The sequence below is a fragment of the Liolophura sinensis genome, chromosome 7 (genome assembly GCF_032854445.1).
Source record: "Liolophura sinensis isolate JHLJ2023 chromosome 7, CUHK_Ljap_v2, whole genome shotgun sequence".
In the NCBI taxonomy this organism is placed as follows: Eukaryota; Metazoa; Mollusca; class Polyplacophora; order Chitonida; family Chitonidae; genus Liolophura; species Liolophura sinensis.
In genome coordinates, this window is record NC_088301.1 from 40,744,176 (window position 1) to 40,762,525 (window position 18,350).

The 18,350-nt window shown below is 37.3% G+C and overlaps 1 protein-coding gene across 3 annotated transcripts in view; it reads right to left on the reverse strand.

Annotated features, from left to right (window-relative positions):
• LOC135470472 (zinc finger protein 277-like) overlaps positions 1–18,350 on the reverse strand; it is a 42,642-nt gene that overhangs the window by 15,942 nt on the left and 8,350 nt on the right. For all 3 annotated transcript variants that reach the window (XM_064749443.1, XM_064749444.1, XM_064749442.1), the window contains exons 2-10: positions 15,394–15,493; positions 14,203–14,385; positions 13,172–13,269; positions 12,512–12,597; positions 11,615–11,706; positions 11,317–11,381; positions 7,089–7,134; positions 5,818–5,950; positions 4,410–4,486 (exon numbers count right to left, since the gene is read on the reverse strand). In XM_064749443.1, the coding sequence (XP_064605513.1) occupies positions 4,410–4,486; positions 5,818–5,950; positions 7,089–7,134; positions 11,317–11,381; positions 11,615–11,706; positions 12,512–12,597; positions 13,172–13,269; positions 14,203–14,385; positions 15,394–15,493 (880 nt within the window). The remainder of the gene's footprint in view (positions 1–4,409; positions 4,487–5,817; positions 5,951–7,088; positions 7,135–11,316; positions 11,382–11,614; positions 11,707–12,511; positions 12,598–13,171; positions 13,270–14,202; positions 14,386–15,393; positions 15,494–18,350) is intronic.

Below are 18,350 nucleotides of genomic sequence, written 5' to 3' on the forward strand. Positions count from 1 at the left end.
TATAAGTGAAATATTCTTGAGTACAGCGTAAAACAGCAATCAAATAAAGATATAAATATTATGTTACCAGTATTCATTTATTTATTTGATTGATGTTTTAAATCGTACTCTAGAATATTTCACTTGTACGATGACAGCCAGCATTATGGTTGGCGGATGATACCAGTATGACATACATGTTCAAAGCTACATGTACATACAAGGTATGTAAAGTAGATTATTCAACATTTTGGTTTATGTTTTCTAAATCAATGGCTGCCATCCAGATCACAGAATGCAATTACTATCTGTCAAAAACAATGGACAGCAAAACAATATTCCAGTATTTCAAGGCATCAAAATTATTTATGTAAATGAAAAAAGAGGTTCTCAATTAGAGCGGATGTGACGTCTTGACTCCTTTTTGAACTTTTTGGGATATTTATTTATTTGTTTGATTGGTATTTTACGCCGTACTCAAAAATATTCACTTATACGATGACAGCCAGCATTATGGTGGGTGGAAACCGGGCAGAGCCCGGGGGAAACGCACGACCATCTGCAGATTGCTAGCAGTCCTTCTCACGTATGGCCGGAGAGGAAGCCAGCATGAGCTTGACTTGAACTCACAGCGACCGCATTGGTGAGAGACTCCTGGGTCACTACGCTGCGCTAGCGCACTAACCAACTCAGCCACGGAGGCACCCTTTTTGAAGAGAAAGAAATCTGACGACATCAAAGACAGTGTTTGATGTACACTTTGTTTCAGTAGATGATGAAAAGGTTAAGTCCCATATTTCCATTAAGCTGTACTATTGGCTTTTCTCGGACAGACTATATGCTCCAATATTACAGACCTCACCTTATAAAGTCAATAGTTTACCTCACTCCATTTTCAATACAGCAAAACATGAGCTAAAAACATTTCCTCTTCTTTCAGATAAAACTCATCATCGATGGAATAAGAAAAAAGGAGAACATTGAGGCAATAGAGGACAGTGTGACGTCCATCTTGCTGTTCTGTACCCCAGTGATTAACCCTATCCTGTATCTGGTATTCAATAAAAGCTACAGACAGTTACTGTGTAAGATGAAGTGTTGTTGCAGACCCAATGCTGTCATTCACCAGCAGGCATTGCAAAACAGGCCAGAGAGGAAGCACAACAGCAGGCAGGAGAATGTTCAGGGCTACATTTAGATCGTTCTGAAACACCTTGTACTGTTTTGCGTTGAGTGGTTTCCAGCAGATTGTCCCATTACAGAATCATTTAAAAGTTTGGACTACAACAACACCACATTCACATATTTTCAGAGAATGTGAGGCCAAACCCTTTAGAGTGCATGCTACCCACTCTTGTGTTTGTTTTACATCAGTGCCGTTAATAGCAAATTTTGTACTGAAATCTTAAACATTGCCAAGGTCACTGGGGTCGTGGTGATGTGGCAGGAAGTTATCTCCGAAAACACAAAACAATCTGTCTCAATCTTTCCTTTCCATTAATACTTGATACACATATATTCTCTTTATCTACAGAAAGCACAACATGATGCTAATGGACATCTGATACAATTTTAATGATGAATGTTCATTAAAGGTTTGTGCAAGGACATCAGTGGTGAAGCTACGCATATTAAAAGAAGCCTACACTGCATGTACTCGGTGGCAGTGATGTAAATTACTGGCAGGTATTTTCCTGGTCTACAGTGTAAACAGGCTCCTGTGCCAATAAACCAATCAGAATTCATTTACATCATGGTTTTGAACAGCCCAGAGTGATTTACGTAATAATACCTATGTGTATATGCTACATGTACATCTACCGAAATGTCTGTTGGACGCCAGGCTACACAAGAAAGTGTTTATGAACTTTTACAAGAATTGATGTAAATGGCCAGTCATCTACTGTACTGATACCCATAAAACCCTTTATGTTAAACTAACCTTGTCATTATAATGCTGCAACAACTACATTTGTATATGATTATAACAACTATGAGAGTGAGTGTACTGAACCTACATGTATGATTTCATTCTGTGAGTCAGTGAGTGAGTGCTCTCTGAGATAACAACTATCAGAATCTGATGTGAGGAGGAATTGAGTGCTTTGTGAGAAAATTTCTAATAGATTCTGGCATGAGGAGTGAGTGCTCTTTGAGATAATCTCTCACAGAACCTGGTGTGAGGAGTTAGTGAGTGTTCAGTGAGATGACCAGTTGTACAATCTGGGAGTGCTCTGCGAAATATTTATTTATTTATTTGATTGGTGTTTTACGCCGTAATATTTCACTTATACGACTGCGGCCAGCATTACGGTGGGAGAAAGCCCGGGGAAACCCACGACCTTCCATAGGTTGCTGACAGACCTCCCCACGTACCGCTGGAGAGGAAGCCAGCATGACCTGGACTTGAACTCAAAGTGACCGCATTGGTGAGAGCCTCCTGGGTCATTATGCTGCACTAGCGTGCTAACTGACTGAGCCACGGAGGCCCCCTCTGTGAAATAAAAACTAGTAGAATGCTCTGTAGGATGACCACTAACAGACTCTGGTATGAAAAGTCTGTAAGTGGGATAACCACTAACTGACTCTGGTGTGAACTGAGTGATTTGTGGGATAACCATTAACAGACTCTGGTGTGAGAAGTCTGTGAGTCCTCTGTGGGATAACCACTAACAGACCCTGGTGTGAGAAGTCAGTGAGTGCTCTGTGGGATAACCACTAACAGATAGGTTTGAGAAGTCAGGGAATGTTCTGTGGAATAACCACTAACTGACTCTGGTGTGAGAAGTCAGTGATTGCTCTGTGGAACAACCACTAACAGACTCTGGTATGAGAAGTCACTGAGTGCTCTGTGGGATAACCACTAACTGACTCTGGTGTGAGAAGTCAGTGAGTGCTCTGTGGGATAACCACTAACTGACTCTGGTGTGAGAAGTCAGTGAGTGCTCTGTGGGATAACCACTAACAGACCCTGGTGTGAGAAGTCAGTGAGTGCTCTGTGGGATAACCACTAACAGATAGGTTTGAGAAGTCAGTGATTGCTCTGTGGAATAACCACTAACAGACCCTGGTGTGAGAAGTCAGTGAGTGCTCTGTGGGATAACCACTAACAGATAGGTTTGAGAAGTCAGTGATTGCTCTGTGGGATAACCACTAACAGACCCTGGTGTGAGAAGTCAGTGAGTGCTCTGTGGGATAACCACTAACAGACCCTGGTGTGAGAAGTCAGTGAGTGCTCTGTGGGATAACCACTAACAGATAGGTTTGAGAAGTCACTGAGTGCTCTGTGGGATAACCACTAACAGACCCTGGTGTGAGAAGTCAGTGATTGCTCTGTGGAACAACCACTAACAGACTCTGGTATGAGAAGTCACTGAGTGCTCTGTGGGATAACCACTAACTGACTCTGGTGTGAGAAGTCAGTGAGTGCTCTGTGGGATAACCACTAACAGACCCTGGTGTGAGAAGTCAGTGAGTGCTCTGTGGGATAACCACTAACAGATAGGTTTGAGAAGTCACTGAGTGCTCTGTGGGATAACCACTAACAGACCCTGGTGTGAGAAGTCAGTGATTGCTCTGTGGAACAACCACTAACAGACTCTGGTATGAGAAGTCACTGAGTGCTCTGTGGGATAACCACTAACTGACTCTGGTGTGAGAAGTCAGTGAGTGCTCTGTGGGATAACCACTAACAGACCCTGGTGTGAGAAGTCAGTGAGTGCTCTGTGGGATAACCACTAACAGATAGGTTTGAGAAGTCAGTGATTGCTCTGTGGAATAACCACTAACAGACTCTGGTGTGAGAAGTCAGTGAGTGCTCTGTGAGATAACCACTAACAAATAGGTTTGAGAAGTCAGTGATTGCTCTGTGGAATAACCACTAACAGACCCTGGTGTGAGAAGTCAGTGAGTGCTCTGTGGGATAACCACTAACTGACTCTGGTGTGAGAAGTCAGTGAGTGCTCTGTGGGATAACCACTAACAGACCCTGGTGTGAGAAGTCTGTGAGTGCTCTGTGGGATAACCACTAACAGACCCTGGTGTGAGAAGTCTGTGAGTGCTCTGTGGGATAACCACTAACAGACTCTGGTGTGAGAAGTCAGTGAGTGCTCTGTGGGATAACCACTAACAGACTCTGGTGTGAGAAGTCACTGAGTGCTCTGTGGAACAACAACTAACAGACTCTGGTGTGAGAAGTCACTGAGTGCTCAGTTAGAAAAAGTTGAATAATCACTATTGTAACCTGGGTACGAAATCAATGTGTGTTTTGTCAGATAACTATTAATGAAATTTAGTATGGTTTGTGGAAAAATTATCAATAGAATCTGGTTTGATAGGTGGTTTGAGGAGAATGCTTGTAAAGTTGATATCTGAAGTTGATGAAAGATATCTGTCAAAAAAAAAAAACAATAAAATTCTAACTGACTTACCTTTCATCATCATCTGTTTCACTCTCACAAGAATCTTCTTCCTCCAACTTAATCTTCTCCCAGTTCTTTCCCAATTCCTGATAAAGAAACAATGTCACAATACAAAGTAATACATTGTTTCCAATAACACTAATCCACACCCAGCACATGGGTCTGTGGTGCATTATCCATTACAAAGAGGTTTCCTGTGATCTTAAATTTCGATTTCACATCACTTCATAATCTATCTATTTATTTATTTATTTATTTGATTGGTGTTTCACGCCTTCTCTTCATTATCAGTAAACAATAAAGAACATACCACAGAAATTAACACAAATGTAAATAACACTAGAACAGCATCCAGACTTCACTATCTGGCACTTACTAATCACTATACCGCATTGTTAGGATGTTGCTCTTAACAAAATCAAGACCAAGTCTTCCTAGTTGCTAAGACTACCAGAGAAGTCCAGCCCCACTTATTGATGCACATTGTCTTGGTCTGAATCTGGACGTTCCATGTGTTGATAAAAGTTCAGTGACGTTTGGATGGTTTTCAATGTGCCAGTCACACCTGTATCAACTGTGACATTATGGTCTTTATTGTTCACAAATAACTAGGTGATATGAAGTCAGAATTACTTCAAGATTACAGGAAACGTGTTTGTATCATACAGATTTGACATGTTGAAATGTCTATGTTCGAGGCTAGTGGATGATACAGTACAGATCTGTATTTATGAAAGCTAAGCTGGGAAGAATGTAACTGATCTCTTTCAGATCTATGTGCATCCATACTTCTCTGGTAGGTTGTACCATGTGAAACATTTTTGATATTTTTTTCATAAGCCCTCTTCAAAAATGGGATCATATGCAAGTGATCTGAAAGCTAAAATTATCTTTTCAAACTATAGATGATTATAATGTTGCACTAATACAATTTTAGCACTAATTTTTGTTTCGTTAATCATGTTTTTCAAGCATAGAATTGATATGAAAAATATATATGATTTCTCATTCTATCAACCAAAAACTACATGTAGATGACCTTAGATTTGGTAGCAAAGCTACCATGGCAGCAATCACAATTTATGTACTTTATTTAACACCTAACACCTAACACCTAAAGCAAGGACAGTCAATCCGTTTTGACAAGAACATAATCTGTCTCACCTAAACAGTAGTACAGGTATTTGTACAAACTGGTCCAGACTAGGAAAATTATTCTGTGTCACTGAAGTAAAAGGTATTAAATGTGGCCATCTAATTCTTAACAAACAGTCATCCTGGGAAAGCGAAAGCTATAACACTGAACAGTTCCTAGAACAAGCTAAATGTATTTACTAGTTGCAAGTGACAATGCGAAGTCGGCTTATTCAGATTGTGAAGTGCCAAAGTCTGATGATTTAGGGTCAAATATACTTACCAAATAATTAATAACATAGAACTTGTCATAGGTTTTATTCTCAGGGTTTATTCTTCGATGATGTTTTTTTCTCATGTGTTCCTTCAATGTCCATCTGTCTTTGAACAGTTTCTCGCAGTAAAGGCACAGTAGACTGAAAAAAAAAAAAATGTGTAAAGCTATGTGACAAAACTGATTGACATGTGCATACACCTATCATTATCTGAAATTCAACCGAGCATTCACCCATGCACATTACAACCTGATGACCTCACTATTGATGTATTACTTCATTTTTATACACCAGTTTACATCTTGGGGAACATCTGGAACCCCCTTTCTGTCTGTCTGCTTCAACAAACACTACAGTGCATAATCAGTCTCACGAGCATTGTCAAAAAGGCCATACAAACTGCAAAAGCTGGGAAATCCACTGATTCTCTCTCCAAGGCCAGACTTTGCGCACATTTACACCCAAGGCTCAGCATAAGGGGAGAGGCCAAGAAGGTGACATTTAGCTGTCAGCTAAGAGTCAGTATTTTCTGACTGAGTGGAGCAGCATAACGTTGATGTCCAGTCAAAACAGTAGGGCTTACTACAAGAAATATGTTGGTACTGGAACTGACCTCTTCTATGGAAAAACTGATCTGAAGTGACAGTGACCCAATGGCAAAAAAATACTAAATATTCTTTCCACATATGGCTTTATTTTTAGCTGAAATCTACTGAATAGTGGAGAATTTGAAGGTAGGCTCAAGCATACTCGATATGCAGCTTTACCATATGCTTCACTTATTACTTGAGAACTATCAAGGCCGTCAAAGTCAGGGAATAACTGACAAACATCAGGTACAGTCAAACAATTTTGGTTTTTCAAAAAACTAAAAAACAAAATATATGTAAACGATTACAATAACTTCATGGGTTTCCTCTGATCCTCCCTTCAGCTCTCTTGGAATACTTGAAGCCTACTCAACACGTTTGGATTAAGCCTGTCTTCTTGTTTAGAACTTAGGCAGAATATTTCAGTTTTACATTACATTTTCCTGAAGAGCTATATTACAAACAGTCTGAATATATCTAAATATCTCAAATTATCCAACCTGACCTATCACAAGAAATATTTACCTCAACCATAACTTTTACAATTTATCGTCCGTTTATGTGATACAAATACTAGTACATCAATAGAAGGATGTTGTAGTTTTGATTGTTGAGTTACATTACATATTCCAGGAAAAAGAATAAAGCTTTTTATTTTACTTTTAACACAAAATTTTTCACCTACTTACTTGTTCAATTTGGACTGAATGATGTCTAAAAATTCATCCACAAACACTGAAAAAAAAGAGAAAGAGAAAACCGTGAAATAATAAAGACAGAAAAGGGTGAAATAATAAAGAGAATAAAAACAAATGTTGGTAGGTTATTTCTACACCAAGTTTGATACGCTTTCTTTGTTCAGCTTAGAACTGAGCTTGCCTGTATGAGAAACATGAATGCAACATTTCAGCTCAATGCATAAAGAACTGAAATCGTGAACTTTTGGCAATTTACGGTAAAGAATATGCTCACAGAACATCTATCTTATGCCACTGTACTTTATACGCATGTAAAACTTCAGGTCAATACATACAATACTTTTCAAAGGGCCATACCTCCGAAAGAAATTCAGAATTTTTTTGGTTCAGCTAAATACAAAATGAGTTGCACTGGACTCCTAACTAAACCTCCTGGGACTTTTCCACAAAATGTCAATTAAGAGAATTAAAGGAGGAAATCCGTCACTGGTCTAAACTGTCCACCAGACAAGATAACATGCAAATGAGGCAGCCTGAAGATTCCCAGAACGCAACATTACAGCAGTGCTGTGTCGGACACTTCAAGTTCACCGAACATCACCTGTCATTTAGACAACAATGGGAGGTAACTGACTAAAAAACATCAGACCTTCTAAATACAGTGATTTGAGTGAGTTGATGGTTGAAGGGAAACCCGGCTAAAACTAAACATTTGATCGTTCACTCAGTCAGATACATGTGAGTAAACATCTGGAAGTCTCAACTTTATGAAGATGAGGTCTAAAATAACAGCACAATTTTCTTGGACATCGGGGGTATGTCCCTTTAACATTTTGTGTAACAACGATTCTCATATATAATACACTAAGTCAGGATTTCAGTACTTTGCGGTATTTAATATGCACACCCACTCAACAATGGAATATCCCCCTCATGCTATTGTGCTATGTGAGCAAACCCTGAGCTCAGTACATGCAGTACATTTTGAGATACCACCCCTAACGCTTTGTTTAACATTGATTCTTATACATAATACATTAAGTCCGGAATTCAGTAATTTATGATACTTAATATGTACACACTGAATCAACGATGGAATATCCCCATTTATTTTTTCAGATTTTTTTTAAAAGTGTTAAAAGGCACTCAGATATTTGAATACATGTACCATGGTGGGCTTTATGTGCCATATTGATCGTATCTAAAAGCTCTGACGTCACCTCACTTTTTTTTCCTTATGTACACCAAAAGGAAGGAATTTTTGGGAACATTATTTCAGTAATCTGTTACACATGGGTAAAATGAGTAATTCCAACCCTCAGCGTCATGATTAGAGTTGGAAAAACTTCCTGTGACGTCAGTGTTCCTAAACCCCGACAGTATAGTCCATAAGCCCACCACAGAATTCAAATGTTTAAACACCTTTAACTATTTCACAAAAATCTAAAAAAATAAATGATGGTATATTTATGCATAGTTTTAAAGGGTGTATTTTATAGTGATGAATACTTCGATCTTTAGAGGTCTTTTCCTTTAAGGTCCCTTGATGGTAACCTGTTTGTGGGTTACCATATTTTCCGGTGTGGTAACCCACACAAAATATGTTACCATCTGTTCTTTTCAATGTTGTTTCAGGACTTTTCTCAGGAGCATACCATATATACATTTCCTTAATATTGCACAGCACAAATGATTTTATAAAACATCAATGCTGTGTTAGTTTTCATGGTACACTGCAGTAGACCTGTATCATATGTGTTGTCATATTCTTGACAACTCAGTAATCAATCAATCAATCAATCAATCAATATATCATGTTGTCAGAACCTGTTGTCATAAAAATGGGGATAAAGCAGTATGATTTGAGCTTTTGTATCTAGGATTCCTGGTGAAAAGTACCAGCTGACATGGTACTGCTACTAATATTACTGGTTGCAGTTGTCATTGTTTTCTGTTTGTCAAATGAAGCAGAAGCTCAAAAGTTCCATTTTGCCCAGTATAGTGAACCAGATTTCACATGGCATGTGACATTGCTTTTGTTTATATAAATAACTCTACCAACATAACTTACCAGCGATCGAAGTGACTGGCCGTTTATATCATGTATTTTGACTTTCGCTGGTGAATTCCTTAGAGAAATGTTTTGACAGAAACAGACTCTCTCCTGCTAGATGCCTTACCAACCACACTTTTTGACATTTTCTTCAAACAACACAGTTTTCATCAATCGGTGTGCATGGTTACAAGTTACAAGGCATCATGTTTCTGTGTACCAGCTAAATTAATACTAGCTAGGTTTCCTCCCAAATATTCTGCCTGATAAATGTGAAGGTAAGGATTTGAGAGGCTGCATTTCATTGGCTGGTTATGTGACAGATGTCAACCTCTAGGCACAAGGCAGAGCACTGATTGGTTGTCCACAAACAGGGACCAAACAAGCCCTGTGAAATATGTGCATATCCTGAAATAAAATGTGAGTCAAAAAATAAAATTTGCCGCATATCATTTTGGAGACAGAGGTAAAGGTTTCCACTTACTCAATCCGATCAAGTTTTCATAGAAAATTTCTATGAACCTTCTGTGTTTTCCAATGAAACTGCAGTCAATCCAAGAGTCTATAATCGTTGCATATTGAGCACCGGCACTGAGCAAGTTATGATGTACATGCAGACAAATAACGTTATCGGTACCAATAGCTGACACAAGAGAGGTCTCGCACCAGTATATCGACGCCAGGCAACACTAGCCTCAGTTAATATTTTATGAATCAGTGATTAAAACACTTCATCTCTGTCATTAGATATTGTGGGAAAGATGTGTTGGCCCACCCCATGCCACAGCGAACTGATGACCATTCTCCATTTTAGCACACCTGTCAACCTATATGTAACCGAAACAATCATTCGCCTCTCAAATCCAACCCTAAGTCAAGAATTCAGTAATTTACAGTACTTAATATGTACACACTGAATCAATGATAGAATATTCCGACCCCCCCCACCCCCCACCCCCCCACCCACCACTCCCTTCCTTACCTGCTCTACATGTGTGCAAACCCGGACCTCAATACCACCCCTAACACTTCATTCACTTATTTATTTATCTCATTGATGTTATACGCCGTACTCAAGGATATTTCACTTATACGAAGGCGGCCAGCATTATGGGGGGAGGAAACCGGGCACAGCCCTGTGGAAACCCACGACCATCTGCAGGTTGTTCTCAGTCCTTCCCACTTTGTCGGCACTTTGTTGAACATTGATCCTTATACACAATACACTAAGTCAGGAATTCAGTTATTTACAGTACTCAATATGTACACACCATATCAATGATGGAATACCCTCCTCGTGCTAATGTGCTCTACATGTGTGCAAACCCTGAGCTCAATACATGCAGTACTTTTTAAGATACCACCCCTAACATTTATTTTAACCTTGCTCAGGGTATGATATAAGCTACGTCTTTACTTTCTATCAGCGAGCTAAAAATAAAAGTTTAAGCATCATTATTACTTTTATTTTTAAAGCAAATGCACGAGGAAGAATATTTCCATAATACAGAATGGCAAGAGTTTCATAGGTGGAGAAAACTGCCTACAGTAGACTATCGTGGTTAAATTCCTCTTACAACATCAAAAAAAAAAGTTAATTCCTAAATCTGGCACAGATTTTGAGAATATTGAAGCCAGGTTAAATTTTTTTTATCTCCTCACTGTCAAGGGCTTCAACCCCATTAATTTTTTATTAGAACATTGAACAAGTTCACAGGGAAAGTAAACATTTGTAACATATTTGTGAGAGACCAGAGATGGGAATAAATCAACCTTAACTACATATATACTAGTACATGACATGTATGTGCTCTTTTGTAATGTTTTCGCAAGATGTGAATGTGATAACATTGAATCTAACTGTTCTGAAACAATGCCATTTTATTCAAAATTATGACCTTTTATGTCCTGAATGTTTTTTACATATGCCTGATACTCATCTCAATGTGACCTTTCCTCTGTATGTCTCTGGCCGGTTTCTTTGTAGCAAAACACTGGCTGCTGTCATAAAAGTGAAATATTCTTAAAAAAATTAATAAATCCCTCAGTATGTAAAAAGTCACACTTTAACAACTTCCTTTTTAGTGACACTGCAACAAAGTCCCACCAACATATCTCAGGTGTAGCGGTATAATAAATTTATCTTTATCTGATAATATCACATACCTAAGTTGTCAGGGGACCCAATATTGAAGTCATGCTGAGATGCCATATGATTTATCAAATCTGCCCTGCAATAAATTGAAAAAATATGTATTTATAAATTACTGACACAACAAAGAAACCTGTCACTTACATGTACATGTATTTACTTTACATCTCCTTTGACTGTACAAATCCCACTTTATATACGAGACACATTTTTTGTAACTCACTGAGTGGTAACTAACTTAATGTATTCTTTAAAGGAGTTACTTTAGTACATCAGCTTTTAATGCTGTTGGTGATAATACAGCTATTTTACCTTCTCCCCGAGAAATTTTTCCTACAGAACACACAGTCTTTTGAAAATGTATCATCATTCCTTTCCCGTTCTTGTTGATCTAACACTTTGGCCTGTGAAACAGAGAAAAAATGTGAGACGCAGTCATGATGTTACAAGTTGCCAAGTTCATAATTCATACTTCAGTTAACAGAGCAGCACACTCATGGAAGTTTCAAAACAATCACTTTAGTACTAACATTCACTCACTCACTATTTATTTATTTATTTGTTTATTAAATTGGCATTTTACAATGAACTCAAGAATATTTCACTTATATGACAGTGGCCAGCATTAAAGTGAGAGAAAATATTTGTGATAGCAGTCTTACAATGACGAAAGGCAATATCCAACTTACTCTCATGCTCAGGAAACTGTGATAAATTTTACACATGAATGAAAATACTACTGAAACTCCATTCAATGACTCGATCACGTCAGTCTTAGAACAGGCAAACATATTTTAGCCTAAATATTCTGTCCAGTAGGCCACCATTCATGTTACCTGCAGTACTAGTATTTATCAAGGCATCTACTTTAAACCCACCCGACAAAAATGGGCCTAAAGCACAAAAAACTGAGTGCCAAGGGTTGTAACTCTAGTTACACAACAACAAAACAGACACCCACACATCTTCATAGGATGGGATGTCTTGTAAAAATTCCTTATACTCTGTCTATATATAGTACACAGACAAATTCCATCGCCTACAAACTGCAAAGTGGACAGATCACTGTATTCTCCCCATTTGTTTTGGGAGGAGGAGGCCTAATGATTAAACGTGTGTGTAAACTGTTTACAATTAGCGAAATAATCAGACTATATACTTGTTACATTCTCCATCACACAGGCTAATCAAAATGAATGTGACACTTACAAGTTTTTGTTTTTGGAGAAATTGTCGTAGGTCCTTATCCTCAGGTAAAACGTCACACAGAAGGAAATAATGTCCACAATTAACACCTGAAATACATAATCAGGCTTCAGAATGTCTGAACAGTGTTGTAATGCTAAAAACAATTACAGACTATGCAGTGTATGAAATATACGATCCATTAACAAAAGTGCTGAATGTCAACCAAACAACAAGGAAACCAAAGATGTTTATGTATTTATAGTGCCTTGATATGTATATCACTGGGTAGTTTTGGGAGAGTTATAGAACACATTTCAAATGTGTTATTTGCAAAACAAACTGTTGGAGAATAATTTTTTTCCCATGCAAATACCACAACCTGCCAAAGTTCTTTATCAGAATTTTTGCTGTCAATAAGTAATGATGAGGTGTGGCAAGACAAAAAGATGTGCAATATAGGCATATACATCATAGTTCCATTCCTGCAAACAGATTTTTAATTCTTTAGCAAATCATGATGTTACATGAATGAAAATGGCCTCAACATTTTGACATCTTTCATACAGTCTAGATCTCCTCAATGCACAATATCAAGTGATTATTGCTGCAGCAATATATTTTCGCCTGACAACTGTTTTTGTTTCGATAGATTTCTAAATTCGGAAGGTAGCTATACATTACCAGATGTTTTAGCACTTTTGTCTTCAGCTATTTTAAGAGATGTACAAAAATCTGAAAGCAGGCCTCCTTTGAACCGTTCTTTCCAATATCTGAAATAACTGAAAATTCATTTCACATTTTAATATCTTACACATGTTCAAATACGTAGCACTTAAATGAATTCATCATTGACATTCAGTCCCCATTTATATTAACATCTTTCAACTAAAGTAAAGGCCTTTCAAAATTTTATGAATTTACAGTCTAATACATACAGAATTACATAAGTGCATTAAACTCACAGCAATAAATCAAAAAAAAAAAATTGAAATAGTTCAAGCAATCTAAATAAGGCATCTGATTAAGGATACAGGAAATGCATTTGATTTATAGATAGATCCTTTCAGTAGAAATAAGTACAGTATAGTAATAAAGATTACAGCAAGTTTGCTTGATCACCAACTATTCCGATAAATTTCAAATTACTGCACTTCATACTATTCAAATGTGAAGGTGAATTACTCAACTTCATTGTCCAATTCAACTGTTAAATGACATCATCTCTTTAAATGGAATTTAAATTAGACTTGCCTGTGAAAGTATTCCTACTTGTAAATACATAAACTACTTCATATCTGATATTTTATGGCACACTTAAGCATTTTACTCTACACAAAGTTTATGGGCACTACAGAAACCGGGTTGAGGTGTAGAGAAACCACCCCATCTTGCCAGGTAAATTCTCAAACCTCTCAACATACAGCTGTTGCTGGCTTTGAATCAGGGATCCCATTCTGACTGCCCTAAACCTTGAAGGCTTTTCCTGGAATACTTATAATGCTATACCCTATGGGTGCCTGTAAGCTGTTGAAGCCATACTGAGGAAATGCACATATTAACAATAATAAGCAAGGTGTAGAACATAGTCAAATTTGAAAGGAATGTTAAGTACAGCAGGGCCAGGCCAAAAAAAAAAAAAAAAACGATGACAACACAAGTGTATGCGCAAACACTTCAGCCCTTATAATCTGCAAAGATCAACACACACTTACGCTTTTAGGTCAGCTATGAGTTCAACTTCTCCAATGACGAGCCTATGTAACGTTAGAAGATGCTCCAGGCAAGTGTTTTTATCAGATGAATCTGACAGATCAAACTTCTTGTCACATAGCAGGCAGGGACAAGTCAGACAAGATAACTTTTTGTCTTTGCCAAGATCGCTGGCTCCTTGTTCCCTGAAGAGAAACAAATAAGACTGCTACTGTGCAAAATACCCTCTCCATGTTGGTATATTTACGTGCTAAAGCCTTATTACAATCAGTCCCTGATGGGGAGAAGGTTGTAAATATTGAACTGACTGTCAAGAAAATCAGCACAAGTTTAGGTAACAGGTAAGATGTATACAAAAAATTTGGATGGAAATCCATGCAACATGTGCATAGTCATTGCACAAGCAATATTACATCTGCAAACCTCTATCTTTCTAACGTGGTGTTAAGTCTTAATCATTCATTCCATCTTCCTGAACAAAGGTATTTTTGTAAATATTGATGCAATGGCATAAAAATAATGCATGCATAAGTATATCACAGATAATTCATACACAACTTTTCATGGAATTCATTGCAGCTCTTACAGATGAGTTGCAGGGACAAAACCATGTTTACAGACAGAAGAGCTGACAGACCCAGATTCCAGTATACAACATTCCTCTACCCCTCACAGAATATAGAATACAAGTGTACGCATTGAATATATAGACATTTATCCCAGATGGAAGTACGATGATGGAAATGCTGAAGAACTTGAAGTGTGATAACTGATAGTAATCTCCCACAATTTTTATGTATTTATTTATTTGATTGTTTTTTTATGCCGTGCTCAAGAATTTTCCACTTATACGACAGTGGGCAGAATTATGGTAGGAGAAAACCAATGACAATCTGCAGGTTGCTGTCAGACCTTCCCACAGGTCTGATAGAGGATGTGTTAAAGAGGATGTGATGTATGGAGAGGATGCCAGCCTGAGCTGGACTTGAACTCACACCGATCATATTGGTGAGAGGCTCTTGGGTCATGGCAAAGCACTAGAATGCTAACCACAGAGGCCCATTCCAACAATGACATAAATCTAAATGAAAAAGATGATAAAACAAAATCTAAGCTATTTTTAACACAGGCTTTTATTTTGAAAATCATTTTTAAAAAAACAAAAATCCCATGAGAAGTCAAACAGAACTCACTCAGAGGAATCCCTCCTGTTTTGTTCTTTCTCTGGAATATCAAGGGCAGTCATCTCACAAAAATTCAGTGTTTCTAAAACCGGTTTGTCCATTGTGTTTGCTGAAATAAAAGTCATAAAAGGCACATGTACGTATATATTAAAAACAACCACTAATGTATGCACAAAATTGGTTGAACTGAAAAGAAAACTGCTATATTTTTTTGCTTCAGTGTTTTGCTTCAGTTCTATGTACCATACTGTAACTTTATAAGTAATCATAAAGAAAACAAGAATTCTGGTGAACACAACATACACCCCAAAAATGCATTTGTTTGAAATGTGTGTTGATGATAGATATGTAGTTACCACGACAACCAAGCTAATGGCTAAATGTGTCCACAAAAAGTGAAATTCTATGCGGAAAACAGTTGGAGTTAAGGCCTGGAGGCGAGATGATATCTATTTATAAAGTACATATATAAGAGGAAAATGTCTATGTGGTTGGCATGACAACCGCAGAAATGGACAAATGTGTTCATGTAACATCATCTGTGTATCTATGTATCCACCAAAAATTTAAACTCTACATGGAAAACAATTGGAGTTGTAGCCCAGACACAAAATCATATATATTTTTACAGTATATATAAGGAAAATGGTTGAGTCGTGACCCATCATCATCTGTGTATCTCTGTATGTAGTAAAAATTAAAAAAAACAACTGGAAGTATTGCCCAGACATGAATAGGACGGACAAACAGACAAAACCGCAATATATAATACACTCATCCTAATGGCAGAGGTGAATAAAAATGCCAATTGTAGTATTTCCCAATGAACTGTCAACTCAGCCAAAATATGAGAGAATAGGCCTTTTGTTGTAAATCATTTTTCCGGGAAACAAGTGTGACTATAGAGTAAATATTTCCATCCCTTAATTTCTTTTTCATTTACTATTTACTTAAATGTGTCTTTTTTATATAAAACTTTGATATACAGTTGTATGGTTGAATTTTTGCAGTCTAGTAAATATATTTGTAGTTCATAACCTAATGTTTTACACTATACGTTTTTACTTGTCTTGGTTTAGGTTTAGTAACAGTATTTGTTTATAAAATTAACATGTAATCTTGGAAATTGTAATTTCTGTAAGATTTTTATTTCAAAAGAACAGTAAATGTATTGTTATATATTTTCCATTTCATTTTCTGAATGAATGAGTTTTACCTTGGCACGCTCATAAAAAATACACTGTTCACTGTCATTCACTAGCTCTGAGTATACAGTCGTTTGTCGTTGATAGCATTTATACATTTGTATTATTACAATTAAAAAGTTACATTGCAGTTCACGCCTGTATGTTTTTACCTGGTAAGGCAATAATCTATCTTGTTTCCAAACATTTTCTTTGGTTTTATTTCACTGGCTCGGGAAAGAAGCTATGTTTCTTGGGTTTAGCTACCTGCAAAATTACTATTTTGGGGAAATACAAAGCGGCCAAGTTGAGGTTTGAAACTACTGCTTAAAATCAGAACACAAGAATGTCACAATTTCTGGCTTTAGACAATAATCGCGTGGTTCTTGTTCCGTCGTTAAAAGCCTTCGTGGTCGAGGGTAAGGTGGGCAAAAAATATGCCGTACAACTTTATCCCAAACCACTCTGCCAGTGTCCCTTAAGAACTCACTGATACCATATTATAGCTTTTAAAATGAGTGTAGGTGATAAACCTATTAGTATATCAACTATGTCAAACTGTGCAGGTGACTTTACGGCGGCTAACAAGAAATAGCTGAGGAAAAAATAAAAAAATTTCCGGCAGAAAACAGCATCGGCTTTGTATGTTATAGTTACAAGTACATGGTGCCTACCCCAGGTTCATTAAAAAGTAGAGGTAAAGATTTAATTTCAAGCATACTTCCAGACAATTATAATCATCTTGTAAATAATGATGTTCTTGCTGTGCAATCTGATAAATCCAAACATGTAAAATCTATAAACATGAAATCAAGCGCTCAGTCAGTCACAAATCTGAATAATAAATGTCCTTCTTAACCCTTCAGGATAAATTCATTATAGAAAAATAAGCAGATTTTAAATGCTGACATAATGCTCTTGGACCAAATGATTTTGTGCTCACAATTCTGGTCGCTGGATTTATCGTTCTGAAATAATGAAGTTTACACCAGCTCCATCTGTACACATCAATCACGCTGAAGCTTTCCATTGAGTGACAAGTATAAAAGACGAAAATGAGTGCATTTATCTTCTGGACAGTAAACTAAGAGACCCGAAAACTATCCCTGAATGTGTACAGATGCAGCTACCTGCCGTATACTACCGAAGCAGAAACAATTTTAACAATTAAAAGGAATGGATTGTGGATTATTTTCCTTGAATTTTGTTTCCTGAGATACCTAGGAAATGTCACCATTACCACCACTCTACATTACGCATTCATCTGATCAGTTACATCAAGAATGGTAGGTTTGGGCCTTTCCATAAATTAGGGACCACTGACTCACGTTTTGAGCCAACATATCATATGATTAAAATCACGAGCGTTTGCAGATGTCGCAGACTAGATTGTGCTGAGAATATGATACTATTCGACGGGACATCTGGATCCAAAATATATAATGCTTGGCGAAACTTGACGTGCGCCAAAAGAAAACTTGCAAAGAATTCCTCATAAGTGATTTTGTGAAGATCATACGTCTCGAAATGTTGACCTATAAATCCAAATACATCTGATTAAATGCTTTGGTCAGAAATAAACAGCTAGGATAAGAGAGAATAAGAGAATTAAATCGAATTTACCTTTTACAATGCATGTACACGAACATGTTATATAGACGGGTATCAATATGAAAAAAATAAATGATTATTTAAACACTAATTTTAGTTAACATTTAGTAATTTTAAACAGAACAGAAGAGTTGGAGTGGGGGGGGGGGGCATTCAGTATGGTAGAACAAT